At 40.2% G+C, this 18,819-nt stretch overlaps 1 protein-coding gene across 1 annotated transcript in view; it reads left to right on the forward strand.

Annotated features, from left to right (window-relative positions):
* PGAP1 (post-GPI attachment to proteins inositol deacylase 1) overlaps nucleotides 1-18,819 on the forward strand; it is a 2,682,422-nt gene that overhangs the window by 1,540,367 nt on the left and 1,123,236 nt on the right. Inside the window, exon 17 of the mRNA XM_044060619.1 lies at nucleotides 16,003-16,041. Coding sequence (XP_043916554.1) covers nucleotides 16,003-16,041 — 39 coding nt within the window. The remainder of the gene's footprint in view (nucleotides 1-16,002; nucleotides 16,042-18,819) is intronic.

Consider the following 18,819-nt stretch of genomic DNA (forward strand, 5'->3'; position numbering starts at 1 on the left):
CAATTGTTGTACCTCTGACCACTCATCTTTTACCCTGGTGTACATCTATAGCCACTATGGACTAGGGGTTAGCCACATCATTTATGGCTATTGGGATACCCTCAGTGGGTAATGGAGAGCCACTCTTGTCGGTCCTGGAATAGGGAACAGGGAAGGTTTCCCTGGTGTATCAGAATGTTATACCCATCCCAGGGGAAGATACTGTTAGTAACATGGTTGACCCTGTTTCTCCTATCAAAAAGATACAGAAAACCAAGCATGTATCTACTCCTCTTCAATTTTCTTTGGATTGGAGTAGTTTACAGGGTCTGGCTCAGGGTTTAATTCAGGCTAATGATCCTTCTTTTTCTGATAAAAGAGAGAGTCCTCTTTTCCTGAAGATGATGATGTAGGGACAGATGAAGGTTTTTTCCCCTCAGATTTTATTTTCCAGGCTTGGAGGAGAGCTTGGTTTCTGATTCTCCCATTTGGTGGTTCTTTTTCTCTGAGACTATTGCAAGAATGTGCCAGTGTTTTCATTGGGAGGTTTTTCAGTCCCTTAGAAAATATGAAGAGTTGTTACAGAATGATTTTTGAGAACCTATACCCAGTCTTCCTATTCTGTCAGTTTTAGAGTATGTATTTATTACTGCCTGCAGTTTTCAGCATAGTCAATCAGCCACCACTAAAAAGGCAGATAGTATGTATAAAGTTCCTCAGTCTTTTAAATTTTTATACACTATTCCCAAACCTGACCCAACAGCTATAGTTTTCGTTTGATCCCACTACTGCTAATCTCTTAGTTAATTCCAATCCTACTCTTTCTGATAAGGATTGAAAAATTATTGATAGGTATGGGGAAAAAGTGATATATCTGTAACTCTGATCTTTCAGAATTTTGAATTGTCAGGTTCGCATGCTTGTTCTGACAAATTGTGATAGTATGAGGAGTGGTTTATTTGTGTTTATTCTTATGAGCAAAAATCTGATTTAAATAACTTCTTCTAGTGCACAATTTACTATTCATTGTTGATAATGTGCATATGACTGTGTTGATACGTCTTCCAGGGGCTGTGGTCACTGGTATTGTTTTGAAGTGGTTTGCATGGCTGCATTCTCAGAACTTCCTAGATTATGATTAAAATAAGATTTTAAATGCTGCCTTTGACTGAGATTTAGTGATTGGCCTCTCTGCTGCAGAGGTGTTCAAAAAGTGTGAAAGGGGCAAGCTTATATAGAGAATTTCTTAAGATTATAAACCCTCCTTTTTCTAGCTTTCCAGTGGATTTTCTGTTCTCATCAAATTTTGGGGGGGGGACAGAATTAACAGTATCAACCTAATACAAGTAAACAGACATTTAAGAAGAAATGGCAAGGGGGTTCCAAAAAGAAGTCTTGAGCTTTCCAATACCAAGAGCAGTCGAACAAGTCTGAATGACTTTTCACAAGACCTCGTGATCCCCTCGCACCTTGTCTGTTTTTTTTTCTTTTCTTCCAGAATGCCTGAATTTCCATTTTCTCTTTGTCAACAGATTATTTCAGTTAAATGGGTTATGAAGATCATTCATCAGGGTTACAACTGTCAGTGGGAAGAAATTCCTCCTTTCCGGGGTGTCATTCCTCTTTCTTAAGATCCTTTGTTTCCACCATCCCATGCAATCTCAAGGAGTGATAGAACCAGTTCCTTCTTCCCAGGTGAACTTGTTTTGATTCAAGGATGTTCCCAGTGCCAAAGAAAAAAATGCTTGGAGATCAGTTGTGGATCTTTCTTTCCTAAACCTGTTTGTGATAGTGCCCATATTCAAACTAATAATTTCAGAACCTGTTATCTCTTCTCCCTGTTAAGTTTCCTGATAATACTAGACTTAAAAGATGCTTATCATATCCCTATTCATTCAGACTTCAGACATGTGAAATATTGTGTGTGTCTGGATTACATAGAGAAATTATGCCCTTTGGACTGTCCATTGTACAAGAGTGTTCACAAAGTATCTAGCTCTAGTTATAGCTCATTGCAGGCTACAGGGTATCCAATTTTTTCCATATTTAGATGACTTACTTATCTTTGTAGAGTATTTTTCAAAGTGTCAGGAATTTGTTGGGCGAGAGATATCTTATACAAGCTAGGATTCCAAGAGAACATTCAAAGGTCTTTCTTGACTCCTTCACACAGGTTTGTGTTCCTGGAATGTCAGCTAGACACCTCATTTGAAAGAGCTTTTCTTCCAGAAGAAATTAGATCTTTTTATATATCTATTTTGTAAGGTTTTTCCACTAAGACTTCGGTCACTGTGAGGGAATACCTCAGCATTTTGAGTCTCTTGGCATCTATAATTCTCATGATACTCCTGGCAAGACTCCACATGAGAAAGATACAGATCTGAAATCTCTTTGGTCCCATTGTCAGCATCATTTATATTTTCAAATCCCAGTGCTGGTGGAGGCAACATATGTACTTAAATCCAGGTCTCCGCTTCTCGCTGTCTTCCCCAAGCAGTCACCAGAGACTCTTAGGACTTTGCTTAGGGAAAACTTTCAGGAGGAATAAAAGTACAGGGGTGTGGGACATCAGTGACAGACACAAGCACACAAATATCAGGGAGGGTGTTTGCCCTTATCAAGGCAATCAACTCTGTGAGTCATCCTTGGTCCCTAGGACCTCTTCAAGTGGTTACAGCTAATACCACAGTCATGTGGTACATCTAAGCAAGGGAGAACCATGTCATACTCCCTTTGCAGACTAGCCATATTAGCCTGTGATTTCGCTTCAGAGCACAGTCAGGCATCCTGCATTCCGTCAGAACAAATTTGTTTGACAGACATGAATGGAAACTACATTAGGAGAGGTTTCCAAGATTTGATCCATCTGTGGGAAAGTTCCTGAAGTCAACTTCTTTCCCTCCTCTCTGAACAGTCAGCAGGCAAGGTTCTGTTCCATTCTAGAAGGCCTTGAAGACCTTTGCCTTTTCTTTTCCTTGGACAGGAATATTCCTGTATGTTTTTACACCCTTTCTATTAATACCCAGAGTACTTCTGAAGATTCAGAAAGAATCTCCCTGAATCATTGGGTTGACTCCATTCTGGCCCAGTCAGTCGTGGTATTCGCTTTTTTTGAAAATGGTCAGGGGTAATTACCACAAGCTCGCACAAGGAGTTTGATACACCCAGACATCAATCATCTTCAGTTGACTGTCAGTGATAGCATCTTAATTCCTTTTAGGCACATGTTTACTGAGGATTTGCAGTGGGTACTGAGGGAGGCAAGAAAACCTGCTAATAGAAAATCATATGTTAGCAAATGGAAGAGATTTTCTAGTTGGTGCCAGCAGCATAACCAGCATCCACTCAGGGCTAGTTGTTCTCTAGTTCTGCAGTAATTGTGTGAGTTACTATCCTTTGGCATTTCTTTGGATCATTTGTTAAGTTCTTGTGAAAGTAAGAAGGGACAACCTGTGTCAAAACAGAGTATTGCCAATTGGTCGTCTAAGGCTATTACCTTTTGTTATGCATAACATAACAAAACTGTCCCAGGCAGGGTCAAGGCATACTCTACCAGGGCCTTGGCTTCATCTATGGCTTTTGGGGAATGGTGGATTGTAGAAGTATTCTATAAGCTGCTACTTGATCCTCTGTACCTAGTTTTACAAAGCACTATAAGTTTGGTTCCTTTTTTAGGTCCAGATCAAGCTTTGCAAGGAACATTTTCCAAGCTGGTCCCTTTATGCTTTCACCTCCCAAATGTAGTTAGCTAAGGTGATCTACTGATGTAGCTAAGGCTACTGAACAGTGATCAATATGAAGAATATGATACAGTTCATAGGTTCATAGGTTCATACTAGGCTATCTGCCCGAGGGCATTTACAAGCCTACACCACCCCTTGAGTAGGGGGAACTATACCCATTATTTTGCTGTGCCTCTGTCGAGCAGTGACACTGAGGTAATCCCTGGGGTATATCTGCGATCTCCCATCCATTGGTCAAGATTTCTCTTGAACAAGGCCAGCGAGGTGCTCTGCCTCACATATACCGGGATTTTGTTCCACAGCATAGGGAGTCTTTGGGTGATGAATCTATCCTCCAGCACTGTTGAGGTTTAAGTCTCCGTGGCTCTGACAGATCTAGATTTTTGAGGTGAAGCATATTCATCAAATCTGGGTTTGACATGGCCTTGTATGTTAGGCAAAGGTCACCTCTGAGCAGCGTGGTAGCGACTGAATAGAGCTGGAGTTCAACAGATTTTTGAGACCCTTTATCCTTTTGGTGAGGAACTTTGTGGCCTCTCCAGCTGCTGCAAGTGTCGGGTCAGATACATTCGAATGGGGCATTGTACTCAATCATTGGTCTGATGAGTGATCTAGATGAGAATCCCTTCATGATAAGGTGGGCAATGTAGAAGGTCTTCCTAACTACTTTAGCTACATCGGTGTCGAATGACAGACTACTATCAACCTGGGTCCCCAGGTCCCTGATAACTTCTTCTGTGCTCAGTGGATTGCCACCTATTTGTAACCTTGTTATGACTATGCATTTTTGGCATTTAACTTTAGGCCATGGCTCTGGCACCAGTTATCCTGAGAGACCCTTCTGAAGGATATCTGTGTCATATGTGTTTTAGTTTGCAGTCATCTGCAAACTTTGTCAGCCATAACCCTCCTGTGTTTGCTTGTAGACAGGCTTTGAGTCTGACATGGCGCCAGCAACTCTGACCCTGTGGGTTCTGTCAGCCAGTTTGCAACCCATCTTGTGATGTATGGGTTAACATTTAAGCTGATGAGTTTTTCAATGATACCTTCACCAGATCGAGGTAGGCTGTATGGACTGCCTTTCCTCATCAATGGCTTTGGTGACTGTTTCAAAAAGTCAACCAAGTTTAAAAGGCATGATCTGCCTTTGACAAAGCCAAACTGGGTTGGATCCAAAGTCTGCAAATTCCCTATGTCTTTGTTTATGAGGTCCATTATGATCCTCTCCATGGCTTTGCAGATAAGTAAGACTATGATTAAACAGCTGTCCTAGCTGTGGGTTTAATTACACCATCAGGTCCCATGGATGCTGTGTTTTTGCTTTGGAGAGAGCAGTTCTCTAGAGATGTTTGGGGGCTGCAATCGCTTGGTATAGATATCACTCCTTTGGGGAGGGGAGAAGTTTGCACTGAACCTGTCAGCCAGTATGTTGGCAATGTCTGTAGGATCAGTAATCTTCACATCATTTTGAACTAGTTCTGAGCATATCTGGGAGTTTCCTCCCAGGTTTCTAACATAGCTAAAGAAGGCCTTATGATTGTCTTTTGAGTCTTTAGCTATTTTTCTCTCAAAATTTGCTTTGGATGATTTTATGAGAGCTCTTAGTTTTTACTTATAGTGATCAAGGGTGTCTTACCTTTTAAGGATTTTGCTCTATCTTGTAGTAGCTTCCTCCTTTTGTTGTAGAGTTTGTTTATGGCTGGGGTCCACCAGACTGGACGCTTGCCTTTGGTACAAAGAGTCTTTGTTTTGCTTGGGATTGCCTTATCCATGCAGTCCTGCAGGTGCTGGTAGAAGGCATTTGTAAGTGATTCAGCGGCTTGAGTAGTTCTTTACTGTGGTCTTTTTATTTCAGGTGGGGTGGGATGAGGACCTCTAGCGAGATTAGTTTGTGATCTGATCTCACCAGTGAGGGGTATACGTTGAACATTGTGCTCCCATGTTCGTGATGATGAGATCAAGTATGTTTTCTCCTCTTGTGGGATGGTGACTAGTTGTTCCATGGCATTTGAGTTTATGAATTCCAGGAACTTTTGGGCTAGGGTGTTTGGGCTTGAGTAGTGTTCCCAGACTATATTAGGGTAATTGAAGTCACCTAGTATGATGGTGTTTGGTGATACATTTATCCCTCTAGTGTTTTCAGGAAGGCCATGTGAGGTTCCTGAGTTTGTGAGGGTGGCCTGTAACATGCTACAATTGGTTAATTGCACCTGGATGGTCTCCGATGCATACCAGTCTTGAGGTGTGGGTGTCCTTGATGAATATGGATACCCCTCCTTTCTTGGTATTGTCCGGATTTATGATATGAGGTAAAACCTGATAGTGCTGGGGTGCTCTCAGGAGCCTTGAACCAGGTTTCTGTCACAGCACAGACATCGATGTTCTCCATACTGAGAAGGGCCTGTGCATTTTGAGATTTAGACTTCTGGCATTGAGCAGCATTACCCTTAGTTTTTTCCTTTTTGTGTTCTAGGGTGGTAGGTTTAGAATTTGAGCCTTGCCTAAAAGGCACTATGGGGTGGCAAGAGCCTTTGCCAATATCCGAATCCCAGGGTGACAGGTGCAAGCCGCGGAAGCAGCATGGCTTGTCCAGCATGTCATCCCAGGCAGACAGACATTGATCCCCTTTGAATGACACCAGAGTTTAAGCCAATTGTTAAAGCTGATCATCTTATCTCTGTATTGTGGCATCATTCTTGGTGAAGGTAGGATACTGCTCAAGGTCAGGGTCATACCTGCCTGGGCTACATAATCAGAGAGCTCCTCAATGTCTCTCTTCATGTAGTCACACCAGCGTGGACAATGACTGAGTCGCATTTGTACCTGCTGTTGAGAGACCTGAGCAGCTTACTGTGACCTTCTCCTTACTCAGTCTGGTGAGCGGACGCCAGTGTGTCTGACTATGGAGTCACCAATGACTAGTGTGTCTGGCATTGTGTTTGGCCTTAAGGGCTGTGACTGTTTGACACTCTGACTGTGAGGTCTATGTGTTGCAGGTGTTGTGTTCTGATGTGGTGGTTGTTTGGGTGTTTGCTTTGGTGGCCTCTGCTGTTTTGGTAGATTTTTGATCAGAGCCTCGTATGTCTTTGTGTGTTTATGTGTATGATTTGAGGTTGTTATGGTACTATGTGAGACTGGGTCTATAGTGTGTGTGGTAACCTTCTCCTCCTGACTGGTCTTGCCAGTCCTATGTTGAGAGAGCTCAGCCTCCAGTTTATAGTTGCATCTCATGTATTTGTGTTTTGTGGGAGGAGGTACATGAGGCAATTGTATCATTGCCTCAATATTCCCAGGTTCACCAGCTGAGCAGGAGAGGACACTAGCAACTGATCCCGACATGCTAGAAGGAATAGACAAAAAACTTTAAAAGAGATTCCGGGGACTTGGGTGACCGAGAAATGGGGTTTGCCTTTTGGGGTACTATCTATGACAAGAGTGCCGTATCAAGGTAATAAGTACTGTAGGAGCAAGTGCTAGGTTTAACAGATAGAGAATAGTCTACTTGGAGTCAAGTAGAGATGATCTTTAGTTATAGGATACTTAATTAGATCAGTAGTATAGTTCGAGGAAGGTAGTTTTAAGGGAAAATTTGAAGAGTGGACTTTAGGAATAGTTTAAACCTGCTTAACCGGGCGCTGCCCTAGTGTGCAACAGTGGCAACTCCACGCTAAATAAATATTTAATTATAAAAAAACCGCTTTTATAGCAGGGGCTGGAAAAGACAGGAAATTACCCAAAATGGCCAATAGACTACAAGTTACTGCCTTAAACCACTCCTCTAAGGACAAACAGGCAGCTCAGTACTCCCCACTCTCACTGGTGAGTAAAGAAACTTCCCCCTGACCAAACAAGGAAAATGGAGAAACACAGGAACCAAGACAAAGTCCAGGGATCAGCAAAATCTGGTCTCTGGAACACTAGTTAGGAAAGTATGGAAAACAAGGATATTTTTTGTTTTTTTCAAGTTTTTTTACAGAAAAGCAGAAAACACAATAAATGCTATGATTTTCGACTAAATGCTATCAAAAGCTAGTACACTTGAGTGTATTAGCAAGTAGTTTAACTTTTAGGCAAAACTTAAACTAGCAAGTGCAGTAAACAGTTTTAGCTTATAAACACAGTAAAAATAGTGCAAACTTTGATAAAACAAGCAGAAACAGTGCCAAGAAAATACTTAAAATCTGAACGGTAGTCTTTTCTGGTCTCTGCTGAGAGGAACACTGCTGGCCACCACGAGGGAGCTGTGCTGAGTTCTCAATAGCTGGAAAAGCCCTGGAAAAACACAGAAATGAAATAACCCAAAAATAGAGACTACAAGTTACTGCTTAAAACCACCCTCTGAGGACAAACAGGCAGCTCAGTACTCCCACTCTCACTGGTGAGTAAAGAAACTTCCCCTGACCAAACAAGGAAATTGGAGAAACACAGGAACCAAGACAAAGCCCAGGATCAGCAAAATCTGGTCTCAAAGTATGGAAAACAAGGATATTTTTTCAAGTTTTTACAGAAAAGCAGAAAACACAATAAATGCTATGATTTTCGACTAAATGCTATTAAAAGCTAGTACACTAGGCAAAACTTAAACTAGCAACTGCAGTAAACAGTTTTAGCTTATAAACACAGTAAAACAGTGCAAACTTTGATAAAACAAGCAGAAACAGTAGTCGAAAGGCACAAAAAAGCCAAGAAAAATACTTAAAATCTGGAAAGGTAGTCTTTTCTGGTCTCTGCTGCTAGAGGAACACTGCTGGCCACCACGAGGAGCTGTGCTGAGTTCTCAATAGCTGGAAAAGCCCGCTTTATAGCAGGGGCTGGAAAAGACAAGAAATGACCCAAAAGGCCAATAGACTACAAGTTACTGCCTTAAACCACTCCTCTAAGGACAAACAGGCAGCTCAGTACTCCCCACTCTCACTGGTGAGTAAAGAAACTTCCCCTGACCAAACAAGGAAAGTGGAGAAACACAGGAACCAAGACAAAGCCCAGGGATCAGCAAAATCTGGTCTCTGGAACACTAGTTAGGAAAGTATGGAAAACAAGGATATTTTTTTGTTTATTTCAAGTTTTTGAACAGAAAAGCAGAAAACACAATAAATGCTATGATTTTCGACTAAATGCTATCAAAAGCTAGTACACTTGAGTGTATTAGCCTGTAGTTTAACTTTTAGGCAAAACTTAAACTAGCAAGTGCAGTAAACAGTTTTAGCTTATAAACACAGTAAAAACAGTGCAAACTTTGATAAAACAAGCAGAAACAGTAGTCGAAAGGCACAAAGTCAAAAAAGCCAAGAAAAATACTTAAAATCTGGAAAGGTAGTCTTTTCTGGTCTCTGCTGCTAGAGGAACACTGCTGGCCACCACGAGGAGCTGTGCTGAGTTCTCAATAGCTGGAAAAGCCCAAAAACGCTTTATAGCAGGGGACTGGAAAAGACAGAAAATGACCCAAAATGGCCAATAGACTACAAGTTACTGCCTTAAACCACTCCTCTAAGGACAACAGGCAGCTCAGTACTCCCCACTCTCACTGGTGAGTAAAGAAACTTCAACCTGACCAAACAAGGAAAATGGAGAAACACAGGAACCAAGACAAAGCCCAGGGATCAGCAAAATCTGGTCTCTGGAACACTAGTTAGGAAAGTATGGAAAACAAGGATATTTTTTTGTTTTTTCAAGTTTTTTTTACAGAAAAGCAGAAAACACAATAAATGCTATGATTTTCGACTAAATGCTATCAAAAGCTAGTACACTTGAGTGTATTAGCCTGTAGTTTAACTTTTAGGCAAAACTTAAACTAGCAAGTGCAGTAAACAGTTTTAGCTTATAAACACAGTAAAAACAGTGCAAACTTTGATAAAACAAGCAGAAACAGTAGTCGAAAAAGCCAAGAAAAATACTTAAAATCTGGAAAGGTAGTCTTTTCTGGTCTCTGCTGCTAGAGGAACACTGCTGGCCACCACGAGGAGCTGTAGATGTTCGAATGATCACTGCGGCAGTAGCTGCCAGGGTCTGGACATTTATTTCTTTTTCTAGCATTGCACTTTCAGGACTCAGCTTCCCACTCCATGTTGGCAGGAAGACTCTGATCATCTTTGTGCCCAACTTGTCTTTTAGTAAGCTCAGCTCAATTTGCCTGACAGTTTGGATGTGTGGAAGGTACCCTGAAGCTTTAGAAGCTAGCCAGCTGGTATATCATTGACAGGATATAATCTATATAGCTAAGGCTACTGCTGCAGTGATCATTAGAACATCTATCATTATTGTGAGTTTAACTTACACAACTGTGCAGTGTTTCTCTAAAACTCCATGGAGGAGAGCAAAAACGCAGAACCTTTCAATGTAGAATCGAATATATAGATCTATTACAGTTAATTGATTGCAAATTCTCTGAATAGGAAACTTTTTTTCAATATTTTTTTCTTTTCTGTAGTTGCATCAACAAGTGGGAATTATCAAAATCACCAATTTTAACAAGATGCATTTTTTGGAGTTTATGATCAAGGAGTAGTAGATATTCCTAAATGTACTGGCAGCTTGAAGCACCGTGAGCAGGCATTGTTAAAAATTAATATCTCTTTTTGTAACACGAAAAATGCTTGTAAGATTACCTTACTCTATTTTATTAAACAGATTAGTGTACCTGCTAAACATCACACCTTCCCCTACTATATGAAGCCCATCCCACCACTATATTGCTTTTTTAGTGCAACTAGGAATATGTCATATTGGTTTTCCTTTAGATAATTCAAGCCACAATTTCATCTTGTGTCTTAACTGCCATAGTTTTTCACTGCCTAAAATGAGTAGTATTATTTATTTATTTTTTTGGTACTTAATTTTTAATTAGTGAATTCTTCCGGGAGTGAATCCTCATGTTCTAAGCATGTCAGGTAGTGAAATTAGAATAAGACGGTTATTACAAAGGTTCTTAAATTTAACTCATTAAAGGCTGTTTTTGTTAATTATGATTAAATTAGAGCTATTTCAAATGTGCAATAATCTTTGGTAAGTTGAAGCTTGTTTTTTTGCACAGATGTACATAAATCTCACTTTGGGTAGTTGTAAGCTTGCATGTATACCTCTATGGAGGATTATGGTCATGTGTGTGTGTGTGTGTGTGTGTGTGTGTGTGTGTGTGTTGGTCTTTACCAAAAATGCCAGGTTTGACAAGTTTGTGAACTTACATAAAAGGAGATGGTTCAGATTTCTACTGCTGGAATAACAAAAGGGTTGAAGATAAAAGGAGTGGCTCGAAGTAATAATATTGGTTAAAGAATCAACTACTCTTGATTAGGTTTATAAGTAAATTGAACAGAAGAAACACAAGTTAAGTTGTGTAAATGTTTTGTTTTGCAGAATATTATAGCTTGTTAAACCTGGTGGACTTCTTTCAGACAGTCACCAAGGCCCTGGATGAGGGGAAATCTGTGCACACCGCCTACCTACACTTAGCCAAGACATTTGACATTATCCCCCTACTCAGGCGGCATTGACAAACTCCAAGGACAAAACAAACTCTTTATTTGACACAGTTCTGGTTCCATTAGAAGGCAGGAAGCCGAGGTACCAGAACTGTGTCAAATAAAGAGTCTGTCTTGTCCTTGGAGTGGTGTTCCTGGTCGTGGAATTTGTCTTTTTGAGAAGTCTAGTGCTTTATGGATGTGTAGTGAGATCATTGACAAACTCACCTAGCTAAGTATCAACCCTTATATCATTAGATTGGTTGCTGACTGGCTCACTGGTAGAACCCATGTAGTCAGAATAGAGGTCTATTTCTCCAAAGAACAAGCAAAAACTAAAGGTCTGTGGCTGACAAAGTTTGCTGATGACTGCAAACTGCGAGCGGTCATAGAATCTCCAAATGATGTAAACTTCCTACAAGAGAGTCTTACACAAACAAATGATTGATGCCAAAGTCCTGGCCTTACACTCAATGCAAAAAAAAAAAAAAAAAAAAAAGAATTATTATCCCTTTTGGTAAGGGCAGTGTATGCTAACTACCACATCAATAGCAACAACTTAAGTATGCAATCAGTGCTGAGAGACCTGGGCACCCAGGTTGACAGCAGCCTCACCTTTGAATACGATGTCTCCACAGTGATAAGATGGGCATTTTATATTGCTCATCTTATGAGTAAGGACATTGCCTCCAGAGAAAAAAGAAGTTATAACCTCCCTGTACTCTTCCTTCATCAGGTCAATAATTGAGTACAATGCCCATTTGGGTATGTACCTTTCCAAGCACCTGCAGCAATTGTAGAGACCACAGAGGTTCCTCACAAGGAAAATTCTAGGTCTTCAGCATCTGTCCTGTGTGGATCATCTGAAATCACTGTCTCTTTATTCTGTTTCATACAGATTACTCTGCCATGCATACAAGGCAAGCTCTAACCTTGCTTTTTTGGAAATGCTGCATCTCTGTAAGTCAAATAGTACATGGGTTACTCGCTCTAAAGACCTTAACCTGGTATGTAACATTAATAGAACCTGCTTGAGGGACAGATTTGTCTCCCAGAGGTTACCACACCTTTGAAACAAACTCCCACTTCATGTCAAACAGAGCACCTCATTAGCCCTGTTCAAACGTAATCTGGATGACTGGATGGGTAGCCCTAAATTCACCCCGTGGGTTCCACCCTGTGTCCCTCTTGGACAGGGGCAATAGGTGCTGATCGTGGAAATAAGGGTAGAACTTGGCTAGGCTTGAAAGGGCCCTAAGGCCATTAGCCTAGTAACTTCCTATGATTGTATAGGTAACTCTACTTTTCTCCCCATATTATTTTAATAGAACTCAAAATTTGTCCTGCAACATGTTCTTCATAATGATTATCGTCAGCACAGTTAGTTTTTCCAACTTACAACTTGTTTCTGCATCACCTCTGACATATGTTTAGTAAAGTTTAATGATTTAATTTGTTTGTATAATGTGTCATAGATATCCTTTGTGTATTCTGCTTGATCATTGTTGTTATAAGCAAAAAAAAAGTGACATTGATTAAAGCAGAGACTGTTAGTTATGTCCAGATGAATGCCAAGTATTACTCTGTGTGGTTTGTAGTAACAGGAATATTTTTTCGTCCTTATTTTTACTCCTTGCCTGCTAACCATTAAGCCTCTCCAAATAGATGAAGCCACTTCATCTCACCTCTTATGAGGGAACCCAGTATTGTGTAGGGTGAGAACCACCTGAGGAAGCAGTCATTTAGGCAGCAGTGAAGATTGCTAGTGTTCTTACTGCCATTCAGTAAGTGGAAACATTGCCTTTACGCCCTAACCCCTCCCTTGGTAGAGACATTAGCACCTGCATCATGACAGGTTTTGTGTTTTCTCCCGTATCCCTACACATGTGTACTTCTTCACTTGAGAAAGTGGGGCTACCATCATTGCCTTGGGAAGCTACAGTGCACTGGGACTTCTCTAAAACTGGAGTGGTATTGGGCTGGTCAGGGAACCACTACATCAGGATGGGTGAACTGTAGAGACTCATTTCTTGTCCTCCTCTGACCATTCTTCCAGCACCTGGGCAAGTCTCTGAACTCAAGTTGTCTGGAGCGCAGTCAGGGCTTTATCCCTGCGATCCACAAAGTAGGCTAGAGTGACTGGAATAATAAGAAACAAAGAAAAAATACAGTAGTGAAATATTTTTGGGGGGTAAGCCATGTTAAGCTGGGAATAGCGTTAAGGCTACGCTTGGGGACTGAAAGCAGTTAGAGACATTCAACAAGATGTTTTAATAAATCTAGGATGGAGTATTCAAGGATATATACAAGGACATAAGGAAGAATCTGAAAGGAAAAAAAAAAGATGTGACCACTGCAACTACTTACAAATGTTAGCTCAACAGTTAATGCAGAATAGAGGAGATGAGAAAGTATAGGAGGCAAAAAGAAGGTGAAGATTAAATGACACAAGGATTTGAAAGGAGTGATCAAAAAGAGGAATTGATGTTTTTTGGGAGGTAGTTTGAAAAAAAGGAGGAAAGGAAGGGCAAATCTGATGAGCGTGAATAAAGATGGAGGGAAAACATGCAAGAAGGAGAAAAAGCAAGAGTGCTGAATGAATATTACTTAAAATGCACAAGGGAAATGGAGGAAACTGTGCCGTGATGTGCGAAAACAAGGTCCAAGTGTAGGAGATTGGCAGACTGACCAAACTTGAAAAGGAAGAGGTAGAAAAGTAACTGGCAATATTAATGGAGGGTAAAACGCTGTGGCCCCGATGCATTGTCTCCCAGGGTCCTGAAGTATAAGGTTAGATCCTCTGATGGAGTTCTTCAACATCAGCATGGGTATCAGAGGATGGCATAATGATTAAATTGTCTGCCTTATAGACACAAGGTACACGGTTTGAGTTTTCCATTTTGGTAGGGAAATTTGGTAAGGTTTAAAAATGGCCCACAAGGGCAGAAGGCCTAGGACTAACCCATGAGGTTATATCGTTGGCTGTTGCATTTCTTCTTGAAAACAACAATTTTGTACCAGTGTATTGGTGTGGGTGGCAGAAGAAATCTGATTAATTACACTTTTTTAACATACTTGACAGGAAAGGTCATGGCTGGGAAAAGTAAGAGAGGTTGTTATTCTTAGAGTACATCATTTTCAATTACATGTTTGTGGAACTGTCATTTGAACTTGATCTAGTTTTTATGACTTACAGCAGAACTTGACAGTAAATGACCAACAGACATTGCCTAGACATGTTTTGTAGGGTATACTATAAGTGGCAGAGAGAGTTAAAATACAGCATATTTAACACATCATTATGAATTCCAGAGCTTTGTTTGCCCACCTTACTGGATTTTTGTAAATGTGTGTATCTGTATACATATGCATACATATACACAAACTAAATTACAGCCTCTCTTGTTTTTCCTCCTATATTCTGTAGTTTATTATTCTAACTCTAAGGTTGACATTGTCACAGAACAGTGAGAGATGGGTTTCAGAGTTAACTCTGACCATGCAATCTGTATATTTTTTCACTGTGGTCAGAAAGTATTTAGAGTCTAATTGTTTCTTGAGGAATCATGCTGCTGTAATGTGATCACCTGTACTGTGAATGGTTGAAAGATTCCTCACTTTGTCATGGCCTATGAATCTGTTCCACATGGGTGAATGCAGGAGTTGAGGATTGGACTAAGTCTGACACTGAGGAACTGGATTGTAGTATGGTTGGAGAATAGGACACAGAGGGTTCTGGTGATAGTTACTTTGAATGCAGAGGAAGATGACTTGTGTGGTATCTCTGGGATCAGTTCCACATTTACAGCAGATGTGAATGAAGAAAGAACATGATCCATCCAACTCACTGTAGATGACACAGAATTATGTGTAGCACAGGGTTGGCAAAATGTGTATGAAGGCTTTGGAAATGCTGTTTGTGTGGACAGAAAGATGGCATTTGAGGTTCAGAGTAGACAGATGCAGAGCACTTCCACTGCTCTTGAAAAAATCCTGTTGTAATTTAGCTGTAGCAGAACTGAAGGTAGCAAAGCAAGATTAAATCCTAGGGATGTTTATCACATCTGTTTTGGACCACTGTGTTCAGAGTGAGAGGGTCATGGCAACAGTGAACAGAATGGTGGGGTATAAACACTTGAAATTGAGTTTTGCAGCTGAATCAAGGAAGTTCCCACTTTTCTTGGTCCTTTTCATGCCAGTCTTTGAACACTGTATGCAGTTGTAGAGGTTGTAAATACAAAGGAATTTCAGGTTGATGGACAGACCCCAGAGGAAAGCCACCAAACGGGTATGTCGGATAGAGGGGGAAGGGTGTGAGCAGTGATTAGAAGAGCTTGGACTCTCATCTCTATAGAACAGAAGGGATGCGAGAACATATGGGTTCACAAAATCACATCAAGAATATGTGGGGGAGGAATGCCCTGCACAGGAAGAGCAGGATGAGGGAGCTGGAAGCTCAAGCTGCAAATTTTAGGGACTGATTCTTCCCTGAATCTGTAAAAGTACTTTTTCCTGTAGAAAGTTGTGGACTTGTAGAATAAGCTACTGGAATGGCTGGTGGAGAGGGAATACATGGCATTATAGAAAAAAAACAAACAAACTGGTTGGAGAAGATGAAGATGATGGAATGTAACATTCACTTCAATGGTAGTTTGGGTAGCCTGTTTATCTCCCGCCATCAAACAATGTAATATAAAGTTAGATTCTGAAACTGTGGATGTTTGCCATTTTTCATGTTAAGAAATACTTTTGAAAATTGCTTCCTTGATTAAAAAAGATACAGTATATACATAATAGTATTCTTTCTTTTTTCCCCCATCCAGATTACTATACGAACATCATTCTTTCAAGTCCTTGGGCAAGTAAGAGAATTTCTTTTTCTTATTTGATTTTAGAGTTGTATGCATTGTCTTTTGAGTTGCCAAGCTGTAGTTTGGTGATGTTAACATTTCTGTTAAAATTTTATAACCTACCTCAAGGTTATGCGATCATGGAGAAGGTTGGTGGGGGAGGCGGATAATACAGAAACTGAGAAAATGGAAGCTCTGTTATATGGATATCTGATAGAAAGATACAAGCAGTTAAAATGTTCTTAGTTTAGTTTTATACACAGGTCAGGCATATTTTTATCAACCAGATGAGAAGTTGTGGATAGTAGTTAATAAAATGCTGAAGGATTTTATATGGGAGGGGAAGATGGCAAGAGTCAAGTGGGATAAGCTTATTCTTTTGGTAGAACAGGGAAGATTGGGATTACCCAAGTTGAAGGGGTGTTTCACAGCAGCACAGTTAAGGTTCCTATACATAGCACAAGCAGAAAACTATAATTCAAAATGGAAAGAGATGATAATGAAACGGGGGGGGGGGGGGGCTCAAGTAACAGGGAGAGACTAGAATTTTGGATGCAGACCTTTAAAGAGAACAATAATAATCATATAGACTATTATATTCATAAAGTAGCAGAAGGTATTCTAAGAACTAAGCCAGTATGGGAATGGAGGAAGAAGATTCTGCTGATAGGGATGACTGCAATTAGAGATACAGACAATAGGCAAAAGGGGGTGGGAATATACTGGAGGAAATTGGCCAAGGGGCCAAGGTACTGGAAGCAAATAACTAGAGAGGGAAAACTAATAGAGTGGGAAGGCACCAATAACTTATTTGGACTGCAGGGTAGAGATTGCCTTTTGTATCGGAGTATAGGCAAATAGAAAGAACTAAGGGGTCCGAAACGAAAGACCACCACTGGTAGAGTTTTTGGTAGAAACTGGAACAGAAGTTGCTGTTAAAGGAATAAATAGTAGAGCATATAAAATATTGTATGATTATAAGGATCAATCAGAGAGGGTTAGGAAGGATTGGGAAGAGAGATTGGATAAGCAATTCACAAAGAAACAATGGGAGATATGTCTCCCAAATATGCAACAAAATCGAAAAGATTTAGGATATTTGCCTGGAAGTGTTTACATAGGTATTTTTATACCCCAAGCCAACTCCAAAGAATTTTTCCTCAGGTAGACAGAAAATGTTGCAGGTGTGATGAGGAAGAAAGAGGTAACTGGGAACATATTTTTCTGGGGCTATAATGAGTTGTCAGACTTTAAAGATTCCCTGCAGTCTTAACTGTCAAATATGCTGGGTGAGCAAATTGGAGTAATTAGGGAAATTATTTTTTTTGAGCTGTGATACAGAATTGGAATTGCCTAGATACAGTAAGGCCTTGCTGAGTCTAATCATGATGGCTATTTTCCCCTTATTTTGCCCCTGCAACTCCAAGATTGTATATTTGCTTTAGGGAAAATTTTGATATGCTATCGGGTGTATTGAAATATTTAATTGGCACTTCCAACAGAAGATGCAATATTTATTTTTTAGCCAGCTTGGATAACCACATCATTCTTTCCCACGTATCAGCAATAATTTTCTAGCAGCCCAGCCACTTCACTACTTCCTCGTGCATCTGTCCTTTTAAAAACAGCATTTTGTCTTCTGCCCGTCCTATCAGTCTTCTAGTACCTACCAGGTCTTGTCTCAAACCAGTAAGCCAGTTGATTTAGTGTGGCCAGTCCTGTTCTTTTAACACCCAGCCAGCTTGCCTTAATTGTCTCTCTAACGCTTCATATAGTAGTTTTTTCTTAGAGGAATTTCTTATTTTTCCAAATATATTCAGACAGAGATAAGTAAAGTATTTGCCAGTAAAGCTTTAAAAACTTGGAAAAATAATATACTTTCAATAGAGGTAACAAAAATTAATATGATGCAGGGAAGTGTGGGATGGTACTGGGCAAAAGAATAACTGCAGGATAAAATACTGATAGCAGCTATTAGTGTGAGTAATGTCTTGTGAATGAGCGAAGGATAACTTTAGAATTCCTAAAGCAGATCCTGGAATTATTTTCTTATCTAATATTGATTCGGTTAAACAGATTTCTATTTTGAACTCCGCCCCCGATGAGAGCACAAGTGACAGATTTGGAAAGAAATTGTATTCTTCTACTATTCAACATTCAGAATTTTAAATTGCCACGCTCGCTTATTAAAACATTTTCTTCTCTCTTTTGAGAACCTGAATGAATTAACTGCTCAGATTCCTTGAATGCCTCTATTTTATTTGCTTATTGTCTAGTTAAAACGTTCCCTAGAGTGTTCCTATGATACTGCTAACAGTCTACAGAGCTGCTGCTACTGGGTCAGTAGTGGGAAGATTTGCTTGATTACATTCTCAGAATATTTACTAGAAGTTGAGATTTTAAATTCTGCCTCGGACAAGGGATGTCTATTTTTGGCCTTCTGTAGATGAGATTAATGAAAGGGGAAAATTGATTCAGGAGGCAACACAAATCTTTCCATCTTCCTTTTCTAAAGCAAATGCAACTTTTACTACCTCATATCCCTTTTCAAATATCAGCCTAAGCAGTAAGGTGCTAATAAACAGGATTTTAAAAAAAACAGTGGGAGAAGGGCTCCAAACAGAAAAAAAAAACTGAAAATCAGATAGTCCAAAAAGTGAGTGTTGCTATTTGCCTCTTCAGGCACCTCTCCCCCCCAGCAACCTGCATCTTTCTCTGTGGCACCAGATTATTTCAGATAAATGGGCTCTGAAAGTCTTTCTGCAGTGGTATAGTTGGCAGAGGGAATCC

Source organism: Protopterus annectens, chromosome 2.part0 (genome assembly GCF_019279795.1).
Source record: "Protopterus annectens isolate FY-2018-M chromosome 2.part0, PAN1.0, whole genome shotgun sequence".
Lineage (NCBI taxonomy): Eukaryota > Metazoa > Chordata > Ceratodontiformes > Protopteridae > Protopterus > Protopterus annectens.